General features: G+C 39.7%; 1 protein-coding gene across 4 annotated transcripts in view; it reads right to left on the bottom strand.

The window, feature by feature from the left end:
• klhl4 (kelch-like family member 4) overlaps nucleotides 1–13079 on the bottom strand; it is a 29635-nt gene extending 16556 nt beyond the window's left edge. The window contains exons 1-2 of one of the 4 annotated variants that reach the window (XM_042074830.1): nucleotides 12946–13079; nucleotides 7624–8194 (exon numbers count right to left, since the gene is read on the bottom strand). In XM_042074830.1, coding sequence (XP_041930764.1) covers nucleotides 7624–8054 — 431 coding nt within the window. In that variant the 5' untranslated portion in view covers nucleotides 8055–8194; nucleotides 12946–13079. Of the gene's footprint in view, nucleotides 1–7623; nucleotides 8370–8826; nucleotides 9482–12945 lie in introns of those variants that run through there. The other 3 variants (XM_042074829.1, XM_042074831.1, XM_042074832.1) reach the window with 3 other exon arrangements.
• Between the last annotated feature and the right edge of the window lie 704 nt (nucleotides 13080–13783).

Below are 13783 nucleotides of genomic sequence, written 5' to 3'. Positions count from 1 at the left end.
CTCTATAACCAAGGGCACAAATGATCTGTACTAAAGCCATCTGTATTAGCCAAGGGCCTTTGAGCTCAGATATATATGAGGGGAATAGCTGCTGGTAGAAAGAGTCATTGCCTTTTGTCTCTGAAAGCCCATGAAAATTGCTCTTGCTACAGTAATGTGAACGAGTTATGGCCTCAACATGCCTTGCAATCTATTTATGAATCCCACTTGTCATAAAGCCCTGTCAGCAGAATTTCTGCTACCGCATAGATGATATTTTTGATCAACTGATTCATTATCTATCATTACACATTTTGTATTTGTAAACAGTTGCAACGTGAGGGTATCTCAAGATTTGTACATAAGAGTATGTTTCAGTGGTGGTCTATAAAAACAACAGGGGCTGTTGTCCTTAATGAGAAGAAATATTTTCTCAGTAATAGTTTGCAGAGAAGTGCAGAGGCGAAATATGCACTCCTTTTCCAGTGGAGATTTGACATCAGGAGCCATCACCTGATACTGCACTGCTGAGCCTGAGGATTTTCTTATTCGCTGCTGAATGTGCATATTTAGCAATTAGTTTGTGGGTTTCATATTTATTTATGGGCCATTTCTGTCTAGTTTAGGAGCGGGTACTTTTCAGGCTACTTCATACAGGGTTGAGAGCACTATTCTCTATCCTGCTGTGGAAAGTACCTCATTATTTGAGTCACCAGTTTCTGGGAAGTTAAAAAACGAAGAGAGATCTCACATAGAAAGATATTGCAATTTAAAAGTGGTCTGTGGGCTATCTTCATATTTTAGCTTTTAGCATCAGGTTAAGCTGGCATCGTAAGGGAAATGGGGTTTTACTTGTTTAAATTTGCCCTCAACATTTTCATCAGCATGTAACTAATTGCACTCTGAAGATTAAATATGTCAGTTAAACGTAGTTCAGACAGAGTAAAACTGCCAAAAAATCAACATTAAATGTAATGCAATTGAAATTAAAAGCTGAAATTAGTATATTTAGAGCAAATGTGCAGTTCATAAGCAGGCTTAATTCACATCCTAATCACACTACCAATAAATAAGGCACAGCATTAATCATTTTTGCTGACAATTTTCCTACTCAGTTTGGTTGTTTGCTGCTTATTGGAAACGCTGCACATAATTGGGCAGCACTGATTCACCCAGAAGGAAGTGTACTACACACTGGATTGCTGCGATGCGAGGAGTGTTACCTGATGGAATGCCTCCTTTGGGTACGCCTGATCTGAACCCATCCACCTATCCACAGACCCACAGACCTAGCAGCCCACGGCTACATGTACCAGGCTAACAATACAGTATGTGGTCGCTCTCCCCTCTAATACTGTCACCCTTCCCTATTCTAGACTACATACTGCTGTAGCTTTCCTTCACTCTCTCTCTGTGTCTGTCTATATACCAGCAGGTTATAATCAGACCGGAACAATGGAAGTCAAGGTGTCAATGTCAACAGTTTATGAAGATGTCATGAGTCTACTGCTGAGATGAAGCTTTTAGAGCCTATTTGAGTTACTGTTCATTCCTGGGGATGCTGCTGTCATAACTCTCCAAGGCAATATGGTGAGAATTGAGATATCCTTCAAAATAACCGCTGCTGACTCAACTATCCTATATTCCCTTTATGACGGGGTCAGGGACGACATGTAAAGGACCCCTTACATCAGCGGATCAAACCAAGGGTAGATTGCAATTTGAAATATTTGAACTTTTTTGCCAAATTCAAAGAAAACCAACTACTATTATACTACTACAGTAATTATTTCAGTTTGTTAAAGTTATCTACGGGGATGATTCAGATGGCTGGTCACAACAACTGTTATTTGTCAAATGTCTGCACTGAGTGTTTTATTCACAAAATAAGGCTTAACAGATTACCAATCACTGATTCTGTGAGTCATGCGTTATGACTGTGCTAATGCTGTGTGTTTGGGTGGCATTTTTGATCTTAGGTGTGACCATGTCAACAAAATGTGACTGAGTTAGTAATACAAAGTCAATTTGAAGAAAGATAAGCACAGAAAAAAACATCTCCTCATGCAAACACACTCTGGCTGAGCTGGCCCGACATTAATATTGATGTGGCATTGGGTGGTGCGAGTCCTGATCAAAGTGTTTTGATTGTGTCGCGACAGGAGAGAGCGAGACGGGTGTTTGTTTGCTCAGTGCCATATGCTGTAGTGCGCTGGACCCTGTGACACTGTAGTGGGCAGACCTGCTGTCAGTCTGACAGTCCGGCCAAACAAACGATAACAGACATCACAGATGCTGCTTAGATTTCAGGCCCAACCACCGACAAGGGGAATGAGGAAAGAGAATCCTCCCTGTGATATCAGCTTGACTCGAGATAAAAAAGGCTGGCCTGAAATGTTTAAATGGAGTACAGAGAAGTGGAGGTCTACCAATGACACGCACACACACAAACACACACAAATTGCTCTCAAGAGGGTACTGCAGTGCCACTATTAAGTTGTGCGCGGTTGCTGAGGTATTCAAAATGAAGCAGTCAGTACAGGAAGAGTAATTATGACAATGAAAAGTGAGATCTTCATAGTCGTTGTGCCTTGTCATATTTCCTGTGTTGAGCTATTTGTCAGTCCTCTTATGACCACAGCTGAGATGGTGACAAATTATGCATCACTGGTTTATGATGGGAAACTTAATGGGGAACCTCAGCTGTAAAAGCAAATTGGAATGGGCCTCTTTGCCAGCAACACATCTGTTCAGCAAACAAGGAAAACTCATTTAGATCAATCTATCATAAATTCCACATAAAGATATGGAGAACACATTATTACGGCTTGGGGAAAAAATCTGCATTATAGTGGTTGTTCATATTTTTATGCCTTACATGCAATAGCTAAAATATGTATATGTCGGTTGAACTAAACTGAATGTGATATTTCCAATGTTTTCTTAGAACTAAATGAGTAGCACATTATTGTTATAGTCTTTGTTTACACAGCTACTCCACTCATATTAAACAGTGCAAAACATCAAATAACTCTTAATGAAAGAGTGCAGTTTTAAGAGTATAACCAGAATGCATGGAAGAAAATAGCAAATGTGTGTGAGGGAGAGAGGGGTGGTTGTAATAAAGCCAGGAGCGAGAAAAGAGAAAGTAAATACTGTAATTTCCAAGATGTAATTTTAAGATATTCTGAAATTACAGTTTCAGATATAGTGTATATTAGTTTCATTCTTGGTTGGTGTAATGTACTTCCATATAAATTGGTCTCTGATGAAGGTTTCGCCACCCTGCTAATATCATCCTGATCATGAAGGAAATTATCTGTCCATTTGATTCACCCACTCGTTAAACTGGTGCCACAATTGCTACACTAGAGCTGCAAGTGCAAGCAAGGCCACGAATCCCCTCTCAAAATGAGCCCACAAAAAAGGCAGAGACAAAGAGATTCCTCGGACTTGACTTCTCATTCAAAGACAGTGGGATCAGCCTCAGTGGAGAGCCCGGGCTGCTCTTGCTCCAGAGGGGGCAGGAGTGAGGCTTTCATCTCGCAGCCCTGCCTAGTTTGCCTTTGTTAGTATTTCCAAACAACAGATAAATAACTTCACGGGGGAGAGGCGATGGGGACCCCCAAAAACCAAGATCAAATTTAAATGCTAGCCACCACCAGATGCAGAGAAATATGAGGAGGAATATGTGGTGCTACAATGTTTGTCAGATCCTTGAGTATGACTCACATGTACTGTAACAGAATGAGCTGCTGGTTCATTGATAATTTTATAGTCAGCAGGTCTTGCTTCCCGCTCTAATTGGATGGTGGGGCGATCCGAACATGCTGACATCATTCATATGCATAACTCAATGGCTCTTTTGTTTTAAACAGCCTTTTTAGAGTGCTTCAGGACACTGCAACCAACCAAACAATGCATTAATAAGATGTAAGGATAAAAGTGTTTGAAGTCATTAAACTTCTAATGCCTCAACCATTATTTTTGACGCATGGTGTTATATAACAAGAATGTCTTTGTCTGGGCCACACTGTATTTTGGCCAGGTTGGCATAGAAAAATCTGTCTGAAGCCTCAACATGTTTGTTTGACCACAAAGTGGTGTCTCATATTTGCCAGTCTACAGTAATAGGGGTTTTAGAATGATTAGTTTCTAGAAGAATTTGCTTCAAGACAAAATTATAAATCTCCCCAATCACTCTCACATTCTCTGCTGATTAACTCACTCTCTCTTGTGCTGTCTGTCTAATTCATGGAGGGAATTATAACATTGAAATATGGTGACACACTGACCTCATGCTTCAATTGTTATGAAATCCAAAAACCAACATTTGCATCCGATGCTGTCAGGATAGGGCACAGAAATATTCTAAACGCAAGCACTTGGCATTTTCAACCATTGCCATGGTGATGGTGTTACTAGGCTGAGTCCAAATTAATTCATTGCCTGAAATATTTTATTCATTACGTAGTATGATCAAATTTGGCTGCCTTACAGGTTTTTAGAAGAGCTGCTGCATCTGGAAAATCAAGCCAGCTGGCTCTAGGTGTTAAAAAAGGTGATCACAGTTCACACCTCAGAGTGACAAACACACCAATCTGCTTCTTTTCTGGAGGCCTCTTTTAAAAATGAGCAGGGATCTGTGATCTGTGAATATCTGGGCTCATCTAGGCTTCATCTTTTCATAAAAAGAGGGCATTAATATATCAAGAAATTATTTTCTGTGGTTATACCACTGCATGGCAACCTGCTGCAGGTTATTACAAGCATATTTCACTGACTAAATTTAGTTAGTCAGATCTCAAAAACACTACGAGTCTTAAATTGGTAATCCGTCCTGCCTTTTCCAACATTTGACAACAATCCATGTTTTACAATCTGAACACACAGTTTTGAATACGGTATATCACATGCACCATCACTCACTTCACCCTCACTTCAATTAACACCCATGTGTGCCAAATTGGCATGCAGAGACAATAATACATTTCACCGTCAGATTATTTCATCAAGAATGAGAATCAATTTCATTTTCACCCTGTGGACAGCACTGCAGCGCGAGGACCATATTAAGCTTTGATGAAAACATCATCACACTGCTTGGACACCCGCATCTCTGTACATCTCTCAGAGGGCACCTTTTACATGCCATTTGTAACTGACTTCAATTATATGTTGCCTGTAAGGCTGCTTTGCCATTGCTATTTAGTTTGTTTTTACACAAAGAATCCTGCATAGCATAGTCATCTTTCCACCTCTGTATTTTTCTGTTTTTCAGAATAGCCTGTTATGATGCTATGTGCATGTGGACAGTATTCTACCCAGTATAATATTACATACAATTGAAGATTTAATGATATTGACACAAAATGTAAATCTATTTTTGGTCACACCATGTTTCACCCATGATAAAAATAACATACATGTGACGCTATCATCTGCATTTCAAAAACTGTGGCTACCAGTGACATCATGCCACTTCTGTCAAGCATGTGCAAAATCCTACACCTTATGTGAAGGACATATTACAATACCTCAAATATAGCGCTTAGCCCATTAATACTGGCCCAGACTCATTTGCCATTACCTTGAACCATTGCTTATAGACGAAACTGCAGGTCAGTATTTACATGTGGGGTATTGACCTTCTCATCCATTAAATTAGAATGAGAGCTACTCCTTGAGAGGAGGGTCAATAGATACACTGTCCTGATGGACACCAAGATTAACATGTGTTTCAAGTGCAGAAACCCTGGTGTAATTGCAATTTCATTAGTCTGACTTTATGTATAACACAAATCTGCCATGCCTATACCCAACTAAGATTGTACTGAAGAAATGCTGTAAAAGGTTAGATATGCCGTGAAATGAATAGTGAGGTCAAGAAATTTGAATTTCATATTAACAAGAACAAATTTGCAAAAGAAATGTGCCTAAAATGTCATTTATTGCATCAATGAATCTCAGTACAACCAAATCTACAGTGGCTACAACACTTCCATACAGGAATGTCTTACTTTATGAGCAGGGAAATGTGCTTCTACAATTGTCTGCATTATTTTGGAAAGCAACATCTCCAATAAAACAATGTAAATAATGCACTGCACATGACAAATCATGAATGAACTCTTAATAACATGTTATCTTGTACGATTCTTTCACAGTATGCTTGCAGTATTGCAGAATTTGACATCCAAATGCTATTACCTTAAAGTACTCAAAAACTTTCGGTGACCTAAAAACTAGTACCATCTGTGTAATTCAATTAAATGATGTATAGTTGTGAGCAATGTGGATAAACTAAGCTCATCAACCTCTCTTTAGTGAGGCAGGATCTGTGTCTCAAAAGAATGCTAATATAGAATATACAGATATATTTATTTCTTTCATTATAAATGACACTATTTTTGTAATGCTTAGCAGTTCTTCTGTTTTGCTTATCAACATCCAGAGTGCTTATGGTAGTAATGAATGGGTGTGTATAGCAGGGTCATATTGTGCATCATGCTCATTGACAAGGCATTTCAGTTTGCATTTTCCCTCAGGCCATTTCACCCAAAGCCTATCTCACATGACATCGCCTTTTAGTGGGGTCACCCATGACACTACCTTTCACAAGACAGCCTGTTTACTTCCTGCCACATCGCAAAATGAAATTAGACTGGACAGAAGTACATTTTTACAGATTTCTGTAACAGTCAAGGCACTTAATGCTCAGATATAAAACAGCCATAAGAGCTGAGAGAGTTCATAATCTCATAAATTTCTATCGATCCTGGTGAACAAATTAAACTCCCTCCTTTCACTTGTGCTCCACAGATAAATAACATTTCTAGCATGGATAATTCATGCTTTTGCCCTTCCCAATTGTATAGCGCCTGCGCCAGTACTCTCTGATGTAATGCTGTTCTTCCTGTAACATTTATAACTCAGTGGATGAATACGTTAAGATGCATGGGGGGGGGGGGGGGGGGAGAGAAACCCTGCTGCAGGTTATAAAAATGCAGTCGAGTTACTGACAGCACTCACAGCCCAAAATATCGCAACTTCGTATTTGAGTTGTCTGAAAACAGCACAGCGCAAGCTTGTGACCGGCTAGTGCTTGCAGTTATGCCGTCTGCTTGATAAATAATGAATATGCAGGATATGTTCGAGGTCTGTATTTTTATCGCGTGCACTATTTCACTGAACAATTCCCAGGTGTGCAATAGAGCCGCTGCTCCTGTGGAGCTGATATGAAACCAATAGCCTCAGAACACATTCAGCGACTTGCTTTAATAGTGCTCAGTGGGACCAAATATTATGGACAGCAGACATAAATGATAGCAGCCCCTTCATTAGTGAGTTCAGTTTGACAGGCATAAGCACACTTGTGTTAAGAGTCACCATAGTACTGTTTTTATTTAATAGTAGTACAAACTTGATGTACGGCGGCACCATTCTCAGATATACAGAATACTGCTTTTGGTGTAAATAGTTTTACAGTAGGCAGAAAGGCTCAGCAACCAAAGTTGAGAGAATCAGCTAATATTTATATATATTTCTTTATTTCTAGCATTCTGAGTTTGATTTTCAGAAGTAGTACTCTTATAGGTGCTGGCACATCAGCTTCTGTCTGCTCAGTTCTACATGCGCGTTTACCTTTCTTTTGCTGCGTCCTCCAGAGGGTCTGCTGGGATGTTCTTCACATTCTCCTGGCCGCTGGTAGCGTCCTCCTTCCTGATGCTGGTCGGCGAGCTGGACTTGGGGAGCTCGTCTCCGCTGTGCAGGTGCTGTATGATGTTGTGTTGTTGGTTCCATGATTGATGGCTGGGTCTCACGTAGACAGGCGTGGGCCCGGGGGTCGGGGCCAGGATGCTGTGCGCCGGGCTGTTGGCCTTTCGGAGCGCCCCTCTGTCCCGGGCATGACTCTTGAGCCTGCCCTGCACAGGTGTCCCCCGGTGGTCGTGGCCGCCGTCCGGCTGGAGGAAGCCGCCGTTCCCCGCGGAACTTTGCGAGGAGTGACTGAACCAGCGCCAGCGCAGCCGGAGGATCTGCTTCACGTCAAACTCCTTCTTCCCCGACACAGACATCCCGTTCTCAACCAGTGGCGAGGCAATAACACATGGAAATCCCGGAGCCAGTAGAGGCAGAGGCGCCCGTGCCGTGAGTGTCAGTGTGCGCGCTTGCTCGCTTGCTCCTCCTCTCGCGTCTTGGCCAGGCTGGCTCGTCTCTGTGCAGTCGGTAGAAAGGAGAAAGAGGGTGCTGCTTTTGTCTGTGCCAGAGCCCTTTTCCCTTTTTTTTTCTTTTCCTCCCTCCAACTCTCACAGCCACTCCTGGTGCTCAGTTAATGCACATGCATGATACACTCTCCCCTTTTCTCCCCTCCCTCCCTCCCTCCTTCCCTTCTCCTCTGTCTCTCTCTCTCTCTCTCTCTCTCCCCCCCTCTCTCTGTGTCTCCTGTGCACCGCGCACACACACACACACACATACGTCCACACAACCCTCCAAAAAAAAGAGAGAGGGAGCGGAAAGGAGAAACCCAATGCAAGCCCAACCCAGATTCCAGTGCCTGACGACGCTGAGGCACTCTTACCAGAGGAGGTGGAGTGGCATGCTGACAGGATGAGGAGGTCAAACCTTAAACAAGTAAGCCATGCAGTACAGGAAGGAAGGCAGCCAACAATGCCAGAGCTAGCTATCTCCTGGTAGCAGTGTCCTCTCTCTACACTGCTGCTGCTCACTCTCTCTCTCCCCCCCTTCTCTCTCTCCCTCTCTCTCTCTCTCCCCCTCTCTCTTTTATGTGAACACACATGTGCACACACACACACACACACATGCACATGCATACACACACTCACATACATGCGCACAGAGGTATCCTCCCACATGCTCAGCACCGTCCCCACATCTGACAGGATCTCGGGGGAACCAGGCTCGATCTCTCATTGCAGGAAACCATGCAGAAAAATGATTCTCCCACCATCATCCTCAAGCCTTAGTGACAGCTAAACAATAATAAACCTCAAAGGAAGACTGCAATTTTTTCCGGCAATGAGTGGGGACCCTACTATTGTTTAGAGATTTTGCTGTCATTTAGATGTGCTTGCAGTAATGGCTTTATTAAAGATAATAATGATACCGAATGTGTGACATTGAAAAAAGAAAACGTGGGGCATATTATCATTGCAAGTGAAAAAAATCCAATACAAACAAACCACTGTTTTTGAGACACCTTCAGAGCTATTGTTAGTCAAGTGCTTTGTCTGATTTCCTCAAAGGTGAAAAATAGTCTGCAGGGCAAGAGCTAAGGGGTCAAGTCTTTGTACTGGTACCACTCATACAAAACCTTCATTTACTTCATGCTCCTCATACAGCAGTATCATATCGGTCTGTACCCCTCAATATTCACTGCCCACACTGTAAAGCATACATTATGGATTTTTGTTATGTTCATTGTTGGGTCTCACCTATAATCTTGTTTTACAAACTACACTGAAAAGGAGTACAAACAAATGCTATTGATGAAATGTATTAATGTATTTATAATAATAATAATATAAAAACATATATATATATATATATATATATATATATATATATATATATATATATATATATATATATATATATATATATATATATATATTATATATATATATATATATTAAAGAATGCTCAACATTCACTATGATAACCCTTCAAACTGCTCACCCCAGAATGTATTATCAGTAACCACCCATACTTTAATGTTTATATGCTCTGTGAGGAGATAAAATGGTATTATTCTGCACTGCTGAGAGTGTACGATTCCATAGTGACTGGTGGCAAAAGTAAATTTAAATGTGCCTCTGAGCATCTCACTCGATTCCTGGGCTCCTGTGGAATACCAGGGATTTCCAGGTCCTGTACCACTGATAGCGTGAATGATTTATTCATATGTTGTTCCTTCAGCTTACTGCTCCATTGTCAGGTCTCACAAATAAAAAGCGGTTATTCTATAAAAATATCCCATTTCCTATGTAGCATCACAGTGAGAATGTTGGATTGCTGCTTTACTGCACAGTTGGGATAGACTTGGAGTGAACCACTGGCAAACTGATGTATTTTGAGTAGATCCACATTGTACAGTGGCTTGGTCTGTAATCAGTCTGCTATGTGAAAGGTTAACTGTCAAGAGGCTATATTTTAATGACATTATTTAAATGTAATAACCACCAGCATTGGCAAAACAACTGTACAGGTGTTTCCCGAAAAATTGTATTTCATTCACATTTTATTTCAGTTTAATGTCAGAATATCACCTGAAATAGCAGAATTGACTGTAGAATTGATATTGAAAATTCATGACGAAAGGTGTGATTTTGACAACTCTGTAGCATGATGCATTATTTAAGACAATCTATGCGAGGAACAGCGGGGTGCAGAGGGCACATGTGTGGGATGGATAGATTTCCCTTTGTTTTCTGCTGCATGGTAATGAACTTGCCTGGCTGGCAACACTGCCTCAATTGCCTTTGTGTCCTCCTATTCGAAACTGTCTAAGATTCATTCTTTCAGACAAATTTGTTTACTTGCATGTCTGTTTGTATATTTTACCCTCTTTATTCTCAATAGCCACTGTGGTTACACATCAACAATAAACAACACTTTATTTATGGTTAAATGTTATAGACAAGGGTTAGATTTGGCAAAGTAAAAGATGGTACGCCTTGAAACAACTACACCCGAGGGAATGTGATGAGACTGATTGCATAAGAAATACTCTGGTGTGCCAAGCACAGTTTAAGTCCTACCACCCATCTACCACATAATAATTACATTCTTACATCCATTAGTCAGGAATCAAGCTATCCCTACCAAACCCTTTTTGTCTGGAGTATGGTCAGCTGTAGTTAAAGTGGAGAAGGAGCAAAGATCAAAGTTTTGATCATGAACAATTCATGACGTAACTTCTGATGTATTTGAAGTGTATTTTCACTTCTGGGCCTCCAAATACCTCAATCTAGGTTAGTTTGTACTGTATATAAGTTTGTTTCATCCACCCAGCATCTGTTTACGTTTGCTTGTTTTAATATTTTCCTTCGCCTCTGATACAGGTTTGTTTTTCGAAACATATTGAAGACTAGTTTGATTGCTTCTCTAAAAAGCACAACCGTTTTTAGCCACACAAACATTGCAAAAGAGTTTGACGTGTGATAATTTTCAGTGTTGAACTAACTTTTTCAAATGCAGGAGTGGTTATGTGTGCTTTTTTATGCCTACTGTATGTAGACATTCCATTCAGAATCAGATATTATCAGCTTTTCATTCATAACAATGCCTGCAAAACATTTTTGATCAATTATGTTGATGTTGTTTTGATCAATTAGGTTACTTAAATAGAACAAATGTAATATTTTTTCTCAAAAACAATTATTTTTTATAATTGGAAATTGTTCTTGAATGGTAGGGTGCGTTGGGGTTTTGCTTCCTTTTGTAACCTACTCAGTATCACATCATTGACATATCTGTATTTTCCTGTTTTCAGAATCTGGTATCAATCCTACAGTACCTCCACATATCAAATAGATAGATATTAGATAGATAGTCTTTAATGTCCCCAGGGGATAATCGCTTTCACACATCACTCCATGCTGCACTGCAAAGAATGTGGGCACAGCACACAGCACAGGTAACATAACACGTTAGTTTGTTTACCTCGAGGTGCCACCATGTGAAATATGGCTATTTGAAATAAGTCTCACTTTTAAAAGGCAAATTTTTATGTCAGCTATAGCAACTTTCCTGCTCATTGTCTATTTATCAGCCAGTGTTAACCTAGCTAGCAAGGTAAAGCAATTGTACAACTGTCGCCTAAAGTAGGCTATGTAAGATACTCATTGCATCTTCATTCACATATTGTACATGTCTCACTTTTGGATAAAGCTCAGACATACGCAATACCTCTAAACACATAATATAGAATGTTTGTGCTATCTTTATGCATCTGCTGAAATCAATGCAGAGAAACGTGTTGTTACATAGTGAAGTTTGTTGCTTGCTATGCAAGTAAATTGACTTAATCATTGTTAAATTTGAGAGTTTACTGTTATGACTGTGACATCTTATTCTTTCAGGTTATTCTAATGGCAAATACCCTCAGTGACTATTAATTAGGCCCAAATTAAAATAGGGCTTATGTTCCTACTACACTCATTATGTCCAGTGATCATGTATATTTAAGTTTTAAGTCTGCAACTCTATGACTGCCAGACATACAGTAGTCTAGTATACCTTGTGATTTAACTGAAATTTAATTCAATCATTATTATTGTAGATGATATATATTTTTTTATTATTAATATTACACTGATGAAGTCCCTATTAAACACAACATGCCATTGCCCACCTTTGCTAAACACATTACTATCCAACACATCTAATCTTTACTCTTCTTTGTTTTTCCTAAAGTTTATTTTTTCTTGGTTTTGATTCCACTAGCTTAACATTGCTGACAAAGACATGCCACATGCATTACATGGTAGTTGCCATAAGGGCATGACCATGATCACTGACCTGCTAAATGTATTGTTTTCTGAGCCCTTCGTAATGGTGTAACAATTATAGTTCAATTATATGTTATATAATGAATGTGACATGAAATGTCATTAATTCACATCTGTAATGATGCAGCTATGTTGGTGAAAGGCTCAAGTTTTCATGTATTATGCATGTACTGTACTTTCAGTCTGTACTCTGTCAGCTACCCATTTAGCAAATCAAGCTTTTACTTTGCTCACATTCATAGAACACATATTGCAATCGGTCTGGAGGTCACAATCATCATTTCCAATTGATCAAACTTAGAAAACACAGAAAAACTACTGAATTACATGCCCCATCATGACTATACAAACACGCTAAAAAATAATGTGTGTGTGTGGGGGGGGATTATCCTGCTTATCCTGTTTAAGTGGCAGCTAAAATATGAATTAAGCTTACCTTAAAATGTTTGCAGGGTGAGTTTATTCCTTTTTCACAATTTCACATAGGTCCAGGATAATAAGCAATTATGCGTTAAAAGAAAAAAGCCAGAGAGGAATGAACAGTGGCACGTTTCCCTGTTTGGACCTCACATCTCTATTCTACTGACAAATATTTGCATACAAAAGAAAAAAAAATACTTTTCCTCTTGGAAAGGAAATTCCTGACAAGTTCCTTCCTTGACTCTAAGCTGAACAATCATTTTGAAACAACCAGGAACTGGGGTCATATCCTGTGTTCCTGGTGTCCACTTTTTGAGCCATTTAATAGAAAGCCCACAACAACAATTCTGAATTAACTATTCAAGGTTAGACACTTGCTCACAAGTACCAGTACATTTCTGAGAAAATAGGCCTACTTCATTTTTATTTTGCATGGGAAATTATATACATACCTGATGTATAATGTTAACACATCTACACCAGCATGTGTACCACTACTTTCTAAAATAGCTAAATGTATTTTATATAAAATGTTTATTGAACTAATAAAAGTACTGGGCATGTGTGTGAAACTGAGTGTCATGATGTATTTCAATTGGCTTTTATGTGTGGCCATTCCAGTAGCCACACAGGGGAGCTCCAGCATTGGCATTCTAACAGCATGACAACTTGCAGCAATCCTGCCATTATGGGCAGTGTCAATGAAGTCAGTCTTGCACAATATAAAATGAATTAGGAAAAAGAGAGTATAGGCTATTTTTTAAGACCTTATGTCATGACAGTCTAGCATTATTATGCTCAGATAGGAGATGGTTATGCTCAGAATTTCAAAAAAGAAATACTTCTTAAGCTTT

Source organism: Alosa sapidissima, chromosome 20, assembly GCF_018492685.1.
Source record: "Alosa sapidissima isolate fAloSap1 chromosome 20, fAloSap1.pri, whole genome shotgun sequence".
NCBI classification, from domain to species: domain Eukaryota; kingdom Metazoa; phylum Chordata; class Actinopteri; order Clupeiformes; family Clupeidae; genus Alosa; species Alosa sapidissima.
Note: the sequence above shows the minus strand (reverse complement) of the source record. Positions and strands in the feature narration are given on the sequence as shown.